The 21,671-nt window shown below is 35.9% G+C and overlaps 1 protein-coding gene across 1 annotated transcript in view; it reads right to left on the minus strand.

Annotated features, from left to right (window-relative positions):
• Positions 1–21,671, minus strand: part of LOC131280550 (sucrase-isomaltase, intestinal-like) — a 152,207-nt gene that overhangs the window by 25,013 nt on the left and 105,523 nt on the right. Inside the window, exons 13-17 of the mRNA XM_058307783.2 lie at positions 20,577–20,694; positions 17,735–17,903; positions 15,485–15,601; positions 13,920–14,068; positions 13,154–13,238 (exon numbers count right to left, since the gene is read on the minus strand). Coding sequence (XP_058163766.1) covers positions 13,154–13,238; positions 13,920–14,068; positions 15,485–15,601; positions 17,735–17,903; positions 20,577–20,694 — 638 coding nt within the window. The remainder of the gene's footprint in view (positions 1–13,153; positions 13,239–13,919; positions 14,069–15,484; positions 15,602–17,734; positions 17,904–20,576; positions 20,695–21,671) is intronic.

Here is a 21,671-nt window from a genome sequence, read left to right on the forward strand (position 1 = left end):
CTTTATTAAGAAGGTGAAAAGCAGCCCATTCCGTGGAAGAAAATATTTGGAAACCACATGTCCAATAAGGGCTTGATTTCCATTCTGTATAAAGAGATCGTACAACACTACAAGAAAATAGCAAGTAATCCAACTTAAAAAATGGGCAGAAGTCTTAAACAGACATTTCTCCAAACAGGAAATACAAATGGCAAAAAAAACCCACAGAAAAACATGAAAAAGCAGTATCACTAGCTATTATGGAAATGCAAATCAAAATAACAATGAGATATCATCTCACACTGCATAGGATGGCCATTATTTTAAAAAAAGTTAAGTGCTGGAGAGAATGTGGAGAAATAGGAACACACCTTCACTGTTGTGGGATTGTTCAGTGGTGCAGCCTCTGTGGAAGACCACAGTTTGGTGGTTCCTCAGGAAGCTAAATTGTGAGAATTGTGATTAGTAGTAAAATGAAAGAATGTCCTTCTGTGAACTAGAACGGATGTAGGTCGCTATTGCAGGGTGGTGGGAATGTGGTGAAGCATTGGGAAAATACTATTAATGTAACCTGTGAACTATAGTTAACTGTAATACTGTAACATTCTTGCATCAATGCCAAAGATGTACTATGTTAATAATGGGGCTTATGGAAAAACTATGCCAAATATACACTGTGGACAAGAGTTAGTGTTAATAGTCTGATGATATTATCTCACAATCTGTATCAAATATTCCACAACAGTGTAGTGTATTGGTGAAGGGGTGTTGTATGGGAATTCTACACATATGCATGCTTGTTTTGTAAGTTCACAATTTTTGTAATAAAAGTATGTTTAAAAAGAACTGGGGTAGCTCTTATATCAGAAAAAAAAGATTTAAATGCAAATCTTTTATGAGGGATGAAGGTCATTATATGTTAATAAAAGAGCCAATTCACCAAGAAGAAATAACTCTGCTACATATTTATGCATCTAACCTCAGTGACCCATGAGGCACACACTGGCAAAGCTAAAAGGAGAAACAGATGTCTCTGCAATAATAGTTGGAGACTTCAGTACCACTCTCAGTATTGGATAAAACATCTGGACAGAAGATAAATAAAAAACAGAAAGCTTGAATAATATGATGAATGAAATAGATATAACAGATATTTGTAGAGCATTGGACCAAAAAAACAATAGGATATACATTCTTTTCAAGTACTCATGGTTCCTTCTCTAGATAGACCATATGTTGGGTCAAGACAATCTCAATCAATTTAAAAAGACTGAAATTATATGAAATACTTTCTCTGATCATAACAGAATCAAGCTGGAAATCAATAATGGATGGAAAAGAGGGAAAATTCATAAACATGGAGATTAAAAAATACATTCTTAAATAATCAGTGGGTCAAAGAAGAAAATGAAAAAGAATTCAACAAATATAGAGAAAAATGAAAATGAAACACAACATATCAAAATCTATGCGACACCACAAAGGCAGTGTGAGCGGGAAATAAATAGCCCTCAGTGCTTACATAAACAAAGAAAGAATGAGCTAAAACTGAAGATTTAACTGCACACCTGGAAGAACTAGAACAAGAACAGCAAACTAATCACAAACTAAGCCAAAGGAAAGAAATCGTAAAGATCAGAGTAGAAATAAATGAAATCAAGGGCAAAAATCAATAGAGAGAATCAACGGAACCAAAAGTTGGTTCTTTGAAAAGAGTAACAAAATTGATAAACCTTAGCTAGAGTGACAAAGTAAAAAGGAGAGAAGATGCAAATAAATAAAATCAGAAATGAGAGGGGGATATTACCACTGACCCCCAGAAATAAGAGAGATCATAAGAAGATACGATGGGGAAGCAGACGTGGCTCAACTGATGGCGCGTCAGCCTACCATATGGAGGGTCCAGGGTTCCAACCCAGGGCCTCCTGACCCGTGTGGAGCTGGCCCATGCACAGAGCTGCCGCGCGCAAGGACTGTCATGTCATGCAGGGGCACCCCTGCATAGGGGTGCCCCATGCACAAGGAGTACATCCTGCAAGGAGAGCCACCCCATGTGAAAAAAGCGCAGCCTGCCCAAGAGTAGCGCTGCACACATGAAGAGATGATGCAGCAAGATGATGCGCCAAAAACGAGATGCAGTTTCCTGGTGCCACCTGACAATGAAAGTGGATGCAGAAGAACACACAGTGAATGGACACAGAGAGCAGATGATGGGGGATGCGGGGGGGGGGGGGGGGGGGGGGAAGGGAGAGAAAAATAAATGTAAAAAAAGAAGATACTATGAACATCTGTATGCCAAAAAACTTGACAATGTAGACAAGATGGACAGGTTCCTTGAAACAAACAAACCACCTACACTGACCCTAGAAGAAATAAGAGACCTCAACAAACCAATCACAAGTCAAGAGTTTGAAACAGTCATCTGAAGCCTCCCAAAGACGAAAAGCCCAGGCCCAGATGGCTTCCCAGGTGAATACTATCACTCACTCAAAGACATAACACCAAGCTTGCTCAAGCTCTTTTAAAAATTGAACAGGAAAGAATGCTACCAAGCTCATTCTGTGAAGCCAATATCACCCTAAGACTGAAACCAGATAAAATTACTACAGAAGAAGAAAATTAAAGACCAATATCTCTAATGAATATCAATGCAAAAATCCACAATAAAGTACCTGCAAACCAAATCCAAAAGCGCATTAAAAGCATTACACACCACAATCAAGTGGGTTTTATCCCAGGGATGCAAGGGTGGTTCATCATAAGAAAATCAATTAGAGTCATTGATAGATTGAAGAAGAAAAACCACATGATCCACATGATTGATGCAGAAGAGGCATTTCAGAAAATACAGCACCCTTTCTTGATAAAAAGCACACCAGAAAATAGGAATAGAAGGAAGCTTTCTCAATATGGTAAAGTGCATATATGAAAAATCCACAGCTAACATTGTGCTCAATGGTGAAAGACTGAAAGCTTTCCCACTGAGATCAGGAACAAGACAAGGATGCCCCCTGTCATCTGTTTTTCAATATTGTACTAGAAGTTCTAGCTAGAGCAATTAGGGTAGACAAAGAAATAAAAGGTTCACTAATAGGTCAGGAAGAAGTCAAACTTCCACTATTTGTTGATAACATGATCATCATGTATTAACAGATGAGTTCAGCAAAGTGGCGGGATACAAGACTGGTGCTCAAAAATCAATAGCATTTCTATATGCTATTGATGTGCAATCTAAGGAGGAAACCAGAAAAAAAATTCCACTTATAACAACAACTAAAACAACCAAATAATTAGGAATAAACTTAACCAAGGACATAAAGGCCCCATATTCAGAACACTACAAAATATCGCTAAAAGAAACAGAAGACTTAAATGAATGGAAGGATGTTCTGTGTTCATGGATTAGAAGACTAAATATTATAAAGATGTTAATTCTACCCCAACTGATTTACACGTTCAATAGAATCCCAATAAAAATCACAAAAACCTTTTTTGCAGACATGGAGAAGTCAATTGTCAAATTTATCTGAAAGGGTAAAGGGCCCCAAATAGCCAAAAATGTCTTTAAAAAGAAGAACAAAGTTGGAGGACTCTCACTTCCTGACTTTAAAGCATATTACTTAGCTAGAGTGGTAAAAACAGCCTGGTACTGGCATAAACAGACACATTGACCAATGGGACTGAATTGAGAACTCAGAAATTGACCCTCACATCTGCAGTCAATTGATTTTTGACAAGGCTTTTACGTTCACCTGGTGGGGCCAAAACAGTTTATTCAACAAATAGTGCTGGGAAACTGGATAGCCATAAACCAAGAGAAAGAAAGAGGACTCTTATCTCATACCTCATATAAAAATTAAGTCAGAATGAATCATGGACCTAAACATAAAAGTATCAACCCATAAAGCTCCCAGAAGAAAAAGTGGGAAAACATCTTCAAGATCTTGTGGTAGGTGGTAGTTTCTTAAACCTTACACTCAAAGCCCAAGCAACAAAAGAAAAAAAAAATGTATGAATGGGACCTCCTCAAAACTAAACAGTTTTGTACCTCATAGGAGTTTGTCAAAATGGTGAAAAGGCAGCCGAATCAATGAGAGAAATTATTTGGCGATCACATATCCAATAAGGGCTTGATATCCATTATATAGAAAGAGATCATACAACTAATTAATAAAAATACAAACTACCCTCTAAAAAAAGGGCAAAAGATCTGAAAAGACAATTATCCAAAGAAGAAATACAAATGGCAAAGAAACAAATGAAAAAATGTTCGACATCACTAATGATTAGGGAAATGCAAATCAAAACTACAATGAGATATCATTTCACACCTATTAGACTGGCTGCTATGAAAAAGTCAGGAAACTGTAAATGTTGAAAAGGATGTGGAGAGATAGGAACGATTATTCACTGTAGGTGGGAATGTAGACTGGTGCAGCAAACCTGGAGGACTGTTTGGGAGTTCCTAGGGAAGCTGAATATAGACTTGCCATGTGACCTGGCAATACCATTTCTAGGTATATACCCAGAAGAACTGAAAGCAGTGACATGAATAGATATCTGCATACTGATATTCATAGCAGCATTATTCATGGTAGCTAAAAGGTGGAAACATCCCAGGTGTCCATCAACTGATGAATGGATAAACAAATTGTGGTGTATACACATGATGGAATATTATGCAGTTGTTAAGAAGAAATGAAATCATCAAGCATATGACAACATGGATGAACTTGTAGGACATTTATGTTGAGTGAAACAAACCAGACACAAAAGGACAAATATTGGGAAACGGACTTTGGCCCAGTGGTTAGGGCGTCCGTCTACCACATGGGAGGTCCGCGGTTCAAGCCTCGGGCCTCCTTGACCCGTGTGGAGCTGGCCCACGCGCAGTGCTGATACGCGCAAGGAGTGCCGTGCTACACAGGGGTGTCCCCCGCATAGGGGAGCCCCACGCGCAAGGAGTGCGCCCGTGAGGAGAGCTGCCCAGCGCAAAGGAGGGAGCAGTCTGCCCAGGAATGGCGCCGCCCACACTTCCCGTGCCGCTGACGACAACAGAAGCGGACAAAGAAACAAGACGCAGCAAATACACACAGAGAACAGACAACCGGGGTAGGGGAGGGGAATTAAATAAATAAATAAAATAAATCTTTAAAAAAAAAAAAAAGGACAAATATTGTGTGATTGTGCTTTTATGAGCTAACTATATTGTGTAAACTCATGGAATTAATAATTAGAATACAGGTCACCAGAAAATAGAATGAGGGTAGAGAATGGAAAACTGAAGGTTAATTTGTGCAGAATTGGTTAAAAGGTTGTTTGTAAATCTTTGGAAATGAATGGAAATGTGAGCTCACATCATGTAGTTTGTGAATAGCAGAGCTATTTTATGGGTATGACAGTGGTTGAAAAGGAAAGTCTAAGAACATGTATATTATCAGAAGGAAAGCAAAAAATGTAATATGGGACTGTATAACATAGTGACACCCCATGTAAAATATGAACATGGGAGATATTGCATACATGTCTGTTTTTACAATATATAAAAGCAATATATAAATAAACTAGGAGAAGTAAACAGAATAGCAGCTATATATGGCAGGGGAAGTGTAAATAGATTGAGAGGTGGAGAGTTTTATTTGGTTGGTTTTTCTTTTTTAATACTCTTATTATTATTACTGGAATAATGAAAATCCTTTAAAAATGACTGTGATGAATGCACAACTACATAAGTATACTGAATACTATTGATTGTACACTTTGGATGGATTTATGCTTTATTAATATGTATCAATAAAATTGTTTTAAAAGTTGATTCTGTGAACTCAAAAGATAAACAGACTTAAATCCACTCTATGCATATAAAAGTTAACTGTAAAACATTAGAATAAAGAGAGCATCCTAAAAACTCCACAGACCAATGTCAGAATATCCACAAGGGGATGACAATTCAACTGACCACAGACTTCTCATCTACAATAATCAAGAGCAAAAGGAAAGCAACTGCCATAATAAAATAGACCTTTTCAGACACATCGCATATATACACAGATTACAGAAATAGGACGTAAAATATATTCAAGAATGCATTTCACTATAAATGCAAGTGATCCCAGAGAGAAGGTGTGCACAAAATTTTAGTGTGTTATTGGATTCAATTAGCAAGTATTTCTCAACGTAGAAAAGCCAATTTTGTACTAAATGTTTAAACCAAGGCACTGGCAAAAATAACAAGAAAGAAATGTAGAGTTGTGATGAAAAATATAAAATATGTTCTGTTGTACAAAAACTTAATATTATATGTAACAATTAAATTAACCAGTGTAGGTATATATCAGCAACCAAAATAGAGATGAGATAAAAGGAAATAAAAGATTAAAAAATAAGTAGAAGAGAGAAAAAAAAAAAAGGAAAGAAATGAAAAGAATAATAATTCACAAAACACAAAATAAAGTTGTAGAAATAACTTTTAATGTATCTGCAATTATCATCAATGTAATATGGTTACCTAATAATATTCCAAGTATATAAAAGCAACACAGCTGGAAAAAAAGTCAAGAAAATAGAAATAAAAGGAAAGCTTAGTAATACTATAGCATGCCATATAAAATTTAATGCAGAAATTATTTGTTTTAGTAAATTGGAATGTTATATAATAAACACAAAAGGGCAAATCCAACAAGAAGATATTACAATATGAAATTGCATGTGCTTTAAACTTCAGAAAGAAAAAGTGAAAGGTTACCAAAATTAAAAAAATTAAGAAAGAACTAAGATTTATGAACTAACTACACGGCTGGAAGAACAAGAAAAAGAACAAACATTTCCCAAAGCAAGAGGAATGAAATAACAGTGATCAGAGCAGAAATAAATGAATTTCAGGAAAAAAATAGAGAAAATTAACAAAATGAAAAGTTGTTTCTTTAAGAAGACCAACACAACTAACAAACCATTAGCAAGACTGACAAAATAAGAGAGCTGATGCAAATAAATAAAATCAGAAATGAAAACGGGGACATTACTATTGACCCCACAGAAGTAAAAGAGGTTATAAGAAGATACTATGAACAACTCCATGCCAACAAACTGAACAATGAAGATTAAATGGAAAATTCCTAGAAACATACAAACAACCTACACTGACCTTAGAAGACCTCAACAAACCAATCACAAGTAAAATGATTGAAGCAGTCATCAAACAACTCCAAAAATGAAAAGCCCTAAACCAGAACACTCACAGGTGAATTCTACCAATCATTCAAAGATTTAATATCGATCTTACTTAAACTTTTCCAAAAAGTTGAACAGGAAGGAATGCTACCAAACTCATTCTATGAAGTCAATGTCACCCTAATACCAAAGCCAGATAAAGATATTACCAAAAAAACAAAAACAAAAACAAAAAAACAAAAGAAATTACAGACCAATATCCCTAGTGAATATAGATGCAAAAATCCTCAATAAAATACTTGCTAATTGAATCCAATAACACATTAAAAGAGTTATTCATTATGATCAAGTGGGTTTTATACCAGGCATGCAAAAATGGTTCAACACAAGGAAATAAGTCAGCATAATACATCACATTAATAAATCAAAGAAGAAAATCACATGATCATCTTGAGCTATGCAGAAAAGTCATTTGAGAAAACACAGCATCCTTTCCTATAAAAATACTTTAAAAGATAGGAATTGAAGGGAATTCTCAACATGATAAAGGGTGTATATGAAAAATCCACAGCTAACATTGTTCTCAATGGTGAAAGACTAAAATTTTTTCCATTGAGACTGGGAACAAGACATGGTTGCCCACTGTCACCGCTGTTTTCAGTATAATGCTAGAGGCTCTAGCTAGGGCAATCAGGCAAGGAAAAGAAATAAAAGGCACCAAATTTCAAAACAAAGAGGTAAAACTTGCACTATTCACAGATGATATAATCAGATACCTAAAAAGTCTGGAAAAATCCACAACAAAGCTACTGGAGCTAATAAATGAGTTCAGCAGAGTGGTAGGTCAAAAGATTAATAAAGAAAAGAATCAAATATTTAGGAATAAACTTAATCAAGGGTGTAAAGCACTTGAATTCATAAAACTACAATGCATTACCAAAATAAATCAAAGAAGATCTAAATAAATGGAAGAACAGTCTGTGTTCATGGATTGGAAGACTAAATATCATTAAGATGTCTATTCTACCCAAATTGGTATACAGCTTCAGTACAATCCTGATAAAAATTCCAATAGCCTTTTTTAAAGAAATGGAAAACCCAATTAACAAATTTATTTAGAAGGGCAAGGGGTCCTGAATAGCTAGAAACATCTTGAAAAAGAAGGACAAAGTTGGAGGACTCTCACTTCTGGACTTTAAATCATATAACCTAGCTACAGTGGTAAAAACAGCATGGCACTGATATAAAGATAGACATGTCGACCAATGGAACCAAATTAATGATTCAGAAACGACCCTAATGTCTATGGTCATGCGTATTTTGACAAGGCTGTCAAGTCCACTCAGCTGGGGCACAACAATCTATTCAACAAATGGTGCTGGGAGAACTGGCTATCCAAATCCAATAGAAAGAAAGAGAATCCTACCTCATATCTTACAGAAAAAGAGAACCCCGACCTCAGAAGTTATTCAAAAATTAGCTCAAAGTGGATCAAAGTCTTACATATAAAAGTAGAGCCATAAAACTCCCAGAAGAAAATGTAAGAAAACATCTTCAAGATCTTGTGGTAGGTGGTGGTTTCTTAAACCTTACACAAAAAGCATGAGCAACAACAACAAAAAATGGATAAATGAAACCTCCTTGAATTTAAACACTTTTGTGGGTCAATGGATTTTGTCAAGAAGGTGAAAAGGCAGCCTACTCAATGGGAGAAAATATTTTGGAAATCACATATCTAATAAGGGTTTGATTTCCATGCTATATAAGGAGATCATACAACTCAACAATGATATGTTAAGCAATCCAATTAAAAATGGGGAAAAGACTTAAATAGAGATTACTCCAAGGGAAATACAAATTGTGAGAAAGCACATGAAAAAAAGTTCAAATTCACTAGCTATTAGGGAAATGTAAATCAAGATATCATTTCACACCTCATAGAATGGTCATTATTAAAGAAAGAAAACAGAGAACAACAAGTGCTGGAGAGGATAAGAAGAAATAGGAACTCCACAGTTGGTGTGAATGTAAAATCGTGCAGCCTCTGTGGAAGACAGTTTGGCGGTTCCTTTGGAAGCTAAACATCGAAATGCCATGTGATCTGGCTATCCCTCTACCAGGAATACATCCAGAAAAACAGAAAACTGTGAGGTGAACAGACATTTGCACACTGAGGTTCACAGCAGCATTATTCACAACTGATAAAAGATGGAAACAACCCAAATACCATCAACCGATGAATGGATAAGCAAAATGTGATATATACAATGGAATACTATGCTGTTGTAAGAAGAAATGAAATTAGGACACATATGATAACATGATGTACCCTGAGGACATTATGCTAAGTGAAATAAACCAGACATAAAAGGAAAAATATTGTATAGTCTCACTAATATGAATAAAAATGAAGAATAAACACATGGAATTAAAATGTGGAGTATGGGTTACTAGGAGATAGGTTGAGGGCTGAGAAGGGGCACTGATGCTTAATGTATGTAGAATTCTTAATTAATTTGACTGTGAAAGTGTGAAAGTGGATAGAGTCGATGTTAACACATTAAAGTGAGTGTAACTAATACTGCTGGGTTATAAACGTGATTGTGGCTTAAAGTGGTAATTTAAGGATATAAATGTCAACTGAAAGAAAGATAGAGAATAATGTAGGGATTGAATAACATTGGGAATCCAGGGGTGGATGAGGATTGTGGTTAATAGTATAAATAAGAATGTATTTCTATAAGCTAGAACAAATTTATGTCACTATTAAAAGGTGGTAAGAATATGGTGATGCATAGGAAAAATACAAATAAGTAATTTATGGACCATAATTAACAGCAATATCGCAATATTCTTACATCTATGTCAAAGAAGGTACTATATCAACACTAAGGGTCAGTAATAGGGGGGTATGAGATTTTTCCTTTTCAATTAGGAAAACACTCAAAAATTTACTAAGATGATGACTGTACAAGTCTGTGTGAAAACAAGAGCTGCTAAGTGTACATTTAGTGTACATTCTACAAAACATGGGACTGTATAACACAGTGAACCATGTGGTAGAAGATGGACTGTGGTTAACAGTACAAACATTAGAGTGTTCTCCCATGAACTATAACAAATATGCAATACTAATATATGGTGGTGATAATAATAGGGGGTATATGAAAATATACACCAAATATTAGCTACGGACCATCATTAGTGGTAATAGTCTGATGATGCACTATCATAATCTGTAACTAATGTCCTACAACAATGCACAATGCACGAGGTGTTGTTAGAGGAGTGATGCATGGGAACTTTGCACAATATGTATAATTTTTTTTTTTTTAAGATTATTTATTTAAAACCCCCCCTCCCATTGTCTGTTCTCTGTGTCTGTTTGCTGCATCTTGCTTCTTGTAGTCAGCGGCATGGGAAGTGTGGGCGGCGCCATTCCTGGGCAGGCTGCACTTACTTTCGCGCTGGGTGGCTCTCCTTACGGGCGCACTCCTTGCGCGTGGGGCTCCCCTACGCGGGGGACACCCCTGCATAGCAGGGCACTCCTTGCGCGCATCAGCACTGCGCATGGGCCAGCTCCACACGGGTCAAGGAGGCCCGGGGCTTGAACCGCGGGCCTCCCATGTGGTAGACGGACGCCCTCACCACTGGGCCAAAGTCCGTTTCCCTGTATAATTGTTTTGTAAGCTCACAACTTCTTCTTTGCCATAGCGAAAGGCAAATCAAAACCTCAATGAGATACCACTTCACATCCACTGGAATGACTCTAATTTAAAAAATTGTTGGTGAGGATGCAGAGAAATAAGAACCCTTGTGTATTCTTCATGAGGATGTGTACCTGCTGAATGGTGCTGCTGCTAGGGAAACAGTCTGTGGTTCATCAACAAGTGAGACAAAGAACTACCACATGTCCCAGCAATTCCACCTCTAGATACACAGCTGAAAAATTAAAGCAGGTAATCAAACAAATATTGTACACTAATTTTCATAGCCACATTATCCCCAGTAGCCAAAAAGTGGAAGCAACCTAAGTATCAATAGACAGAGGGATTAATAAACAAAATGTGGATATACATACACTGGAAAATTATTTAGCCATAAAAAGGAATGAAGATCTGATGCATGCTACAACATGCATGAATTCTATAGACATCAGGTTGAATGAAATAAGCCAGATATAAAAGGACAGATGTTGTATGGTTCCACTTATATGAAATAACTAGAACATGCAATTTATAGAATGCAGGGTACCAGAGGCAGGGGTCAGAGGGAAAATGGGGAGTTACTGTTTAATGGGTGATGGAGAAATTTTGGTAGCATTTCTGTTGGGTGATGGAGAAATTTTGGTAGTGGATGGTGGTGATATTGGCACAACATTGTGAGTGTAATTAACGTCTTTGAACTGTATGCTTGAAATTGATTAAAAGGGGAAATTTTATTTTGTATAGGTTACCTCAATAAAAATATATAAATAAATATATAAATAAATATAAATTTATATAAATATATATATTTATATAAATATATAAATTTATAGAAATATATAAAAATAGAATTTTGGAGAGCCCAGACATTTTTTTTAACATAAAAATAATAGTAGTTGGTGATTGGTAATGGAGTGATGAGGATATTTGCTGGGAGTCTGGCTTCAGGATGGATGGAAGGTAGAAGTAGTTACTTAACGGGAATGAGTGCCACTGGCATTGTGATAAGGTATGTGCTAGCTTCTGAGGTGGATGGCAGAGTTCTATTTCTCAACTGGTGTTGAGGTGTTCCCTGAATAATAATTCATTTGGCTTTAGATATTTCTGCTTGATTTTACAATAATTTTTCTCAAAAGTCATTACAGCTTAAATTTTTCAATACCAGAAGAAAAATAATTTTCACACAATGAATTAGACTGGAAAAATAATCTTCTAGAACAGGGTTAACACTTGAAGAAGTGGGGGATATTGGGAAAAGGTGACATTTTATTCAGTGGCATGGGAAGAGCAACAGATTAATGGGGATTTGTAAAGATTAAACTTGATGACTTGCATGTAAAGGTGCTCTGTAAACTTTTAGGTACTATACAAATGTAAATTATTATTTTCAAATATTTAGATAAAAATATTAAGTTGGTATTTCCATAGTTAAGTATTTTAGCAATAGGGTGTCTAAAAATTTTGTTTTGAAATATTTCTCTTCAGACACATCTTTCTTTGATGGTATAATGCCTAGGTAAATTCCAAAAATTCACATGTCTTCCTCCATCTCAACTCCCTCTGCTCTGTGTGTGTGTATAAAAAATAGGGAGACTTTGTGAAGTTAGGTACATCCATAAACACAGAAAATAGTCCCTATGAAGAATTCCACAATGGCCCAATCTCAGTTCTGCGTGTGGCTGTGCTAAATTCATCAAAGCTGGAAAAATTCAATGTAATAAGCATGCAGATTTGAAAATATTTTTTTTCCTGAGAATCATAATATTTGGTCCCCAAATTTTGCACAGATTTATTAACAAAACATCCATCCTGCCCAATTCCCCCAGACTGGTTAACATTATCTGCACCACTTGTGTTTAAAGTTAGGGAAAGAGAGCTATCTGAAGGCTAAGGGGAAAAAGGGATTTTAATCAGGAATTTGAGTTTGTCTTAAAAAGGCTATATGAGGCCAATGATGTTCTTATAGTAGGCTTCCTTGCTGCCACCTTGTAATGAAGAAGCGACTTCCATCTCTATTGCTTTTTTTTTATGTGACATAAATTTTTGAGGTCAATATCCTATTTCTACAAATTATCTTGAGGCTGTTTTCAGAATTGATGAATAGCAGAAACATATTTCTGCTGTGTTCAGATTTACTTTGCTTAAGATATATTTTATTAAGGTAAAACAGACATAAATAAATAGTTTTCACATATGAGGATGAAAATGAAGTTAAAAAACTAAGGGACTATGGTAAGCCTGGACATGTTGGAATGATTAAACAACATATTGTGCTGACATAAAATGCTAGTACTTGCCTCCTCAAGAACCGGAGCGATCATTAAAGCTGGCCCCCAGAGGAATGCTTTGTCAATTCCATGAGTCTGAGGATCTGATGGGAATCTAGTTTCAGGGTGAGAAAGAAGTTAACCAAAACAATGTCTCTGAATAAATAACTGAAGTCTTACTCCAAAACCTCTTCATAGGCTCTCTGGTTCATGGTGATCAACACCAAGAAAACAAATGGAGAAGGGTCTACGGCACACGCCCTGAGTTAGGAATAAACATCTCATCCTCAAGCAAAGCAGTTGGCATCAGTTGTCTTCCCTGACCAAAAGATAAATGAATAACTCTAAGGTCAGATAGGGCCAAGTAATCAAGTCTGAGTTGGGTTTTGTTATCATCATTTTGCTTCTTTGCAGCCCAATAATCCTTCAATAAGCCAACCCTGACTCACTTCCTTCATCAATCTGTCCCTGTTTCATTTCATATTGACCTCACCTTTCTTTGAAATTTTCAGTACTTTATAGCCAGTGCAGCACAATCGGGACATAAATATGTAATGTTCTATACCATACTCCACGTGTTTCACATCTGTGATGGGGTATCTTCTCAGTTCTCTGTGGCACGGCTTCAAGTTTGCTTTTAAGATTATTTCTAGTTCCAATGAGAAGGAAACTAATCCTACTGAATTGCCTCTTTCTCCATCCCCAAAACACCTCCCTAGGAAGGAGAACCCAGGCTTCTGGAATCTATGTTGTAAGAAATCTAAAAAAGGTAGAATAATTACTAAATGTTATTTACTCGTGCATCAGTCCTCGGACCACGGTATTTCCACTGACATGAGAATAATAGAAGAGGGTGTATAAGTAAGGTAGCAGTGAGTATCTAATCTTTAAAATAGAACGGGAAATGGTAGCAAACTCTTCTCCAAACACTCCAGGGTCTTGTTCCTGTAAAAGAGAAACATTTTGGAATACTGATTACTGCAAATGTGAATTTTTAAAGCACTATTTCCCCTCCCTTTTTCCCTCAGAGCAGGAAGATGGTTTATGGAGAAGCAAACAAGTTTTGAATATTATTTCTATTTGAAAGTATTTCACAGAAAGGTAACCATTGACAGCCTTGGCAACTGGGAAACACACAGTTGTTTCTCAATTAAATATATTCGATAAAGCTTACAAACCATGGTGTATAGCATGCGATATGCGTGGCCAGCTACCAGCCAAGTGTTACATCATTTCTAGATGAAAGGCATCAAAAAAGTAAGATACAGCTACTTGACTGAAGAATAACACCAGGCCAACTCCTTGATTCTGTCTTCCAACAGGAGAATGTTGTACAAGATTTCACCAGCATCTGCTTGCCATCGTACCAAAAACTCGGAATTTGGTAGAGTACTGAGCTACAGATTAAGGATAATTACAAATATCATAGGTTTGTCTGCTGCTACTGAGGCAGGCTAGTAAATTAGGGAATCAATAGACGGATCCGGAACCTGGCAGGAAACCCACGCAGCCATGGATACCCCACAAGCTGGCTGCTGGAGAACCTGTGGGAATCCCCATTGGGAAGGAGATTTCCTTGGGAATAAAGAAGCCCCAGTCTCCAGGGGCCTTATCATTGGGCCCTCCCGGGGGATAGAGAGGTGGGACAACCAATCAAAACAGTCAGCAGCTGGGACTCCTCCCCCACCATTAGCAAAGGGGAGGAATAATTAGTGGTTTAAGAAGCAGGCACAAAAGCGGAAACGGCCGGCTCCTGCCTCCTGCCTGCCTGCCTGCATCAGCACACGAGCACACCTGGGGATCTGTCATCCGTCACGGGGAACTGTCATCTGTCAACCAGCCCTCTTGATCTCTTTTCAGTCTCTTCCTTTCTACCTGCGGCCCAAAATCTGTTATTTTTTCCCCATTTTTCTTCTCTCAGTTCCTTAATAAATTTCTGGCCTGACTAAACTGGCTTGCTCTTAAAATTCATTTTTTGTAGTTTAACCAAGAACCTAGGGAAAATCCAGCAACCCTACCTTGTGTAATAAAGGGACAAATTGTTCACAGGTTTTTAAAGTGATGCAATATGCTTCTAGCTTTGGAGGTTGATGATAAACAATGCATTATCAAGGACAACTTTAGAAAACCTTTTTCCAGAATTTAGTTGTCATTCTCTCACAGCGTTTGATAAAATCAGTAACATGTAATTAAAAAAACAATCACACAGTTTTGACATTTTTGACAGTTGTGTTGAAGAATAATTTGATTTAGAGTCATACTTTTATGATTTTATATATGTATAATTTTCCTCACCCCAGCTTATAGCTACAAGCTAATTCTGAGTTTAGCAGTTGGACTGTTACATTGATTCTTACTCGCCTTATGTCCATATGTATTATAGTTTCTGGAAAAGGGATAAAATGCCCCAAGTTGCATCCAACGCAGGCAAAGTTCGTAAGCAGTTTCTCCATTAAATCCACATATATCAGCTCCAGTCTGCGGAAAGATTTTGTCAATCTCAAATCATATCACTTATATATTTTGCCATAAAGCCCACACTGAGATATTTCAGGTTGCACTGTCTTTAACAACAAACATGTATAGGACCACACGGATGCCATTTTCATGTTGTATAATTTAAGTATGCTCTTTAAGAAGAGCATATGGGAAGAAAAGAATGACAAGCCTCTCTTGTCCAGCCGTCGTGCTATTGTATGTATATCTGCATGTGACGATGCTTGTGCATTAGTGTGTAGGTAGGGATGTCTGTTGTTCTGTGGGCACTACTGTGTTTGTCATCATGTACACCTGTGTTCATTACTGTGTGAGCAAGTGTGTGTTCAGCTGGGTGTATCGGTGTGTGTGACACTTACCGTATGTGTTAGGTTATGGTTGTTACTGTGTGTGTCTGAGTGGGGGTTCATGTGTAGTTGTGTTGTTGTGTATGGTAGTGAGCACATGTTATTTTATGGCCATTGGTGTCTTTGTTCATACCTGTGTTTGTGTGTACACTGGTATGTGTAGAAATATGATTGTGGTTTGTATCCTTTATCCCATTTCTAGTCACATGTAGCTGTGTATATGTGGACACACAACAGATAAACCAGATTACATGGATAATGATACATATTATCTCTCCAACTCTGGAAAATATCAACTCATTTCCTTGTGAAATGTTCCAGTCAATTACATGTTTATTGGGGCTATTTAGTGAAAGTTTTTCTTGTATATAAAAGTGTGTAACAAATTTAGGTCAATATCACACTTTCAAAGGTTCTGAAATATTGAGAAAAGAATGTGTGGAAGTCATATGGAAATAAGCCTTATTGAGAGCAGTGCTGAAAGTGTGGTGATATTGCCTTTGACCCATGCAAATGCTCAACAAATTCATTACCATAATTAAAAAAAAAAACAAAACTAGGGGCTACATTGTGGTATAAGCAAGGAGTCTTTTAGGTAATCTAATGCACTTAACGATGCTTTCTCTTTCAAGCCCAGTGCTGCTGCAAATTGCCTGTCTGGTAAGTAGGAACATTCACAATGAATGAACTAATCCAGGAACCTTGGTGGTGGCCACTCAGACTGGGACAAAGGCTTTAGGACGACTGCACCTGATTATGCTCTCTTTTTTATCATAAATTACAGATACTTTGCTTCCTGACAGAGTCTTTCTTGGCCTCTCAGAAATATAACAAAGCTTGGGTTAATTTTAAAGCTTATAGGTCAAAAAGTCATAAAGAAATAAGGCATAGAGCCATAAAACATGTCAATTAGAATTAAAAAGTTAGTTCCCCCAAACCACAGAGTTGTAATTCCATACGCTACTAAACTGCAAGACATCAGTGGAAAAAGAGCAGGTCATGCTCCTTTCCTTTCTTAATTGATGCTGAAAAGTTTGCCTCTGTCCGTTTCTAATCCAGACACAACTGGAAGCTATATATCCCTTTTCAATATTTATTAAGCAATTCTTCTTTGAATATAGTTAATCCATCATTTGAAAAACAAGTGAAATTCTCATTAAATTTCAGAGGCGATAATTTTATTTTCAGCTTTCCAAAATATGGCTAATATTTCTCTAGACATTTTCTTTAAAAAGTCTTTGGGATATGGGAATCTACTGCAATAAAGCTTTCTATAATGTTAACAATATAGCAGCAAATTCTTTAATAGAAAAAAAAATATGTATCACTAGGTTTCAAATAAGAGTTTAATTTCACCTCCTCCCTTCATAGGCAATGGAGGCATCTCAAATGAACTTTCTATCCCTCTTTCCAAATTATCTGCCTTTCCTTTCCCCACTTTCTTTACAAAGTCTATAATAATAGGTTATAGAAGGGGAGTGGGGGCAGAGGCACAGCTCAGACAGAGGTGAAAGAGAAAGTAAACTTCTCTAGTTTTACCATGCCGGGTGTTTTAATGACTGCAAACAGAAACAAAACTAAGAAATATATAGATTTTTTGAAAGCTACAGGGGTACAGGCATTTCTACAGTGGCTAAATTAAGTGTATTATAGACAGCAACCTAAAAAGAATCTGAATGCATTTTATCTCCACAGAAGTAGCTTTGTACTCTCAGATACTATTGATTGCCATATGGGCCTTAATGTAATTGTTTAATTTTAAACTTACATATGGAATCCCAAAGAGATTAAATTCTAGTATTCCAATGATTGACATATGCATATCTCTCCAACGTGAAAAGTTATCACCCAGCCAGTGGCCAGTGTACTGCCCACTCCCAACAAACGTTGAACGACTCAAAACAAACGCTCGCTTTTTTGTAGCATTCTGATAAGCACTGGAGAAAAAGAAAAACTTCAGTATTATTCTGAAATGATCCCATAGTTTTCTTCATTCTCAAAAACTCATGGCTTTAAAGTATATCACTATATCATACTCAGTATGAACTGAATGAAGCCAGTAAAAATATAATTTACCGTACATAAACTATTGTACACATTTTCATGAAAAGTTGTTAAAAGCCAATGCCAGGCATCCAAACCAAATTTTCTTAAACTAATCCTATGAGTTATATTTTCATGCAGGGTTTCTCATGCAAGGTATTTTAGAAATGGCTGGAGGCTTAAAAAAATAATAATAATACTTAGGCTCTATTCCTGATCAATTAAATTAGATTATCTATGGAGGGAACCTGTAAAGCAGCATTAAAAAAAAAAGTCCATGCAATTCTAATATGCAGCCCTGGGGACTTTTACTAATGTTAGAAATAGCAGTCATTTAAATTGATTCTATTTCCCCCCGAGAAACCTTATGTGTACATGAAAAAGATTTGGAACTTTTTCGCATTATTCTGAATTTTTGCTTTGATTGTGCTTTTGTTTCAATTTAGCTTGTGTGTTTAATCATTTCATTTTAATCAAACCTACAGATCAAGAATAAACTGAAATGGGCATTTCATTCAAACAGGTCTAAACTCTGTCCAGCTTTTCCATGTAAAACCAAGTAACTTTTATCATGTGACTTAGCTATTATAAACTAAGGCTAATAATAATTACTTCACAGGTTGTTTAAATAAAAACAGAACATGAAAGCATCTCTCACAACAGCTGCACTTTACAAGTACTCAGTAAAGGCTCATTCATTCCTTTAGGAAACTGCACTGAGAAGTCCCAGCACCATGCCTGCTGCACCTGCTCAGCCAGCTGGAAACTGAGCCTTAGACATGATTTACCCAGAGTGCCAGGACTGATCATTTCGTCTCTTGAAGGTAAAACAGTGAGGGAAGAAAAGTTTTGTGTTAAAATTGATTTTTAGATTAAATTCAAAGACAACAGCTCTACTAATAAATTGAATAAACACTCTCATTGCCTTGTCAAGGTGGATCTTGCTAATACTTGTACTTAAAACTAGTTTATGTCTTCTGGGCAGTAATTTTCATTGTTTGAATTTCATTAAGTTCAGAATTTGGAAGTCATGTTTACTTTTAGCTGAGATAAGAAACGTGTTCAGAAATATAACTCAACACTGAAGAGGAATGTGTGTCTAAATGTACTTCTTCTCCCTCTACTTCTTCATCTTTGAGGATCCTAAACTCTTTTATGAGTTATACTAATTAGCAGTTTCTTGGGTAGCCTAGTTATGAGTCATAGAATCTAAAGATTTGCTGCTTTAACAGAAATTTGGTATGGCTAATTAAAATAGTATAAAATATTAAATAGTTGTGATCCACTTACTTATCATTGTTATATAGCAGTGGCATTTAATTCTGTATATAAGTATTGTTATTTTTTTAATTTAAAAGTGATTTTTTCTTTATCATTACTAGAGTAATTAGTTAACAGATCTATCTAATTAGCCATATTAAAAAATATGTATTCAGAAGTTAGTCCATAACGTTTATGCATTTTGTTTTCAGTCAAATCAAAACCTAAGAATTGTTCAGTGGTAGATTGGAGAAAGCCTGGTTAAGTGATCCTTTTTTCATTTCTGAAATTCTCTGTCATGTTCACCAGAATATTTCATTAAATTCTCTGAACTCTTAGCTCTAAAAAATGGTTCTATTCAACAACATTAAAATGGAATATATTTGTATATAACCAAAATAATCAGTTCTAGCTTGATCTTCAGACCTCAAAACCAGCCATTCTGAGTACTCACTTTATAAATCCAACAGGCTGACTCTTTCAGTCTTATGTATTTTGTCCCTATCTATGACACTTGTTAAAGAACAGTAAACTATACCTGAATTGGAATGAAAGCCTGTTTTAAGCGGACAAGCATGCTGCCAATGGAAACACAGCGTTCTATACCTGAGTCCATACACCTCATTCTAATGCAGGATGGAGGGTCACACAGCAGACCCTCGCTGGGGAGAGCGGCAGCCGGGCCCTGAGAGGGCGCTTCATCTCTGCAATCATCAGCTTGAGGAGAGAAAAGGTTTTGTCTAACAACTTAGCATAACATCATGCACAAGTCCTGACTTAAAATTGGAATAGTGGAGACTTTACATGTCCGTATTTATCCAGAATTAAAAATAGCTCTGGTCAGAGGTAATGGCTTAAAGAGGTGACTCAATCAAAGTTAGAAAAAGAAAATATTAATGCACATATTCCTTTAAAATTGTTGTGCTTATTAACAATTCCATCCACACTATAAAACTGTGGCAAAATTCTGTTCTTTGTCTAGCACTGACCCAAAATTAAGATTTTAGCTTTGGTTAGGTTAGATAAGTTTTTATGCCTCTACTAAGGCTATTCTACTCTACTTTTGTGGTATTATAAAAGGTTGTTTTAATACCTGTCAAATGAACGTGAACATAATAAAGTAATAAATCAATAATATAAGACTTAAGAACAGGAAATTATTCACTAATCCTTGAAAAAGTTAAGAAACACCATAATAAAATGTTAACATCTACTTTACACAAACTTTTTCTATTTATAAAAGGATATTGAATAATAATCTGTATATAGTAAATAAAATATTTCAAGAAAATTGACAAACGACTCACTAGAAAGTACATATTCCTTGTGACCAGCCAAAAAGAGAATGTGTATCATAATGATCTCCCAGATAAGTCTTGGAGTCTGGGCATAATGTTTTCTCAGCCAAAATTCCACCAGTGATTTCTAAAAGTGAAATAAAATAAATATGTAATCCTAACGTAACTTGAATTTCCCTGTATTTCATTTGTCTGTGTGTATGCTGGGCATCCTCATTAGCCTATGAGCTTCCTGAGGACGTGTACCTTTTTTTCAGTTGGTGGGCACAGTATTGCATGGACATGACAAAATAAAACCTTAGATTGTATTTTGAACATGTGAGATATAGTTGGCTATTAGTCACCAGGGCAGAGTTGGATTTGTCTCATAAATACAAAGTCAATTTAACATTAGAAAATCAATGAACGTAATTCATAGTAAAGGAGAAGCATTTAATCATCTCAACAGATGTAGAAAAAGTGATAAAATTCAACTTCATGCATGATAAAAATCTCTTAATGAAATAATAGTAGAATGAAAGTTCCTTAACCTAATTAAGGTTATCTACAAAAATATTCATAGCCAATTTCAGATGTTCTTGTAAAATATTAAAAGCCATTTATTTAGTTTGGGAATACAAGTGGTGGCTGCAGTCATCATTGCTGTTTGATCCTGTACCAGAATATTTATCCAGTCCAATAAGACAAGAAAAAGAAATCAAGAGTGAAAAGAATTAGAATGGAGGAACCAGTGCTATGATTACTTGTATAAGATATGCTTGTCTACACAGAAAATCCTAAAGAATCAACGGATCAATTATAGAAGTAACATGACTTTATAGTAAGTTTTATGCATATAAAAATCAACCTATAAAACTCAAACAATTACCTTCTCTAAATCATCAACTCTTAACAGTTAGAAACTGAAATGATTAAAAAGGCATTTAAAGTAGTATTAAAAATATAAAGGGCCTAGAAATAAGATTAGCCAAAATTGTGTAAAACTTCCTGAAAATATTATAAAATTTTATTATAAGTAATTTACAGGGCATAAATAAATGGAAAGAGAAACCAGATTCATCCCATTTTTTATAAACATGTCAATTCTTTCCAAATTGACCTAGA

The sequence above is a fragment of the Dasypus novemcinctus genome, chromosome 12 (assembly GCF_030445035.2).
Source record: "Dasypus novemcinctus isolate mDasNov1 chromosome 12, mDasNov1.1.hap2, whole genome shotgun sequence".
Taxonomy (NCBI): Eukaryota; Metazoa; Chordata; class Mammalia; order Cingulata; family Dasypodidae; genus Dasypus; species Dasypus novemcinctus.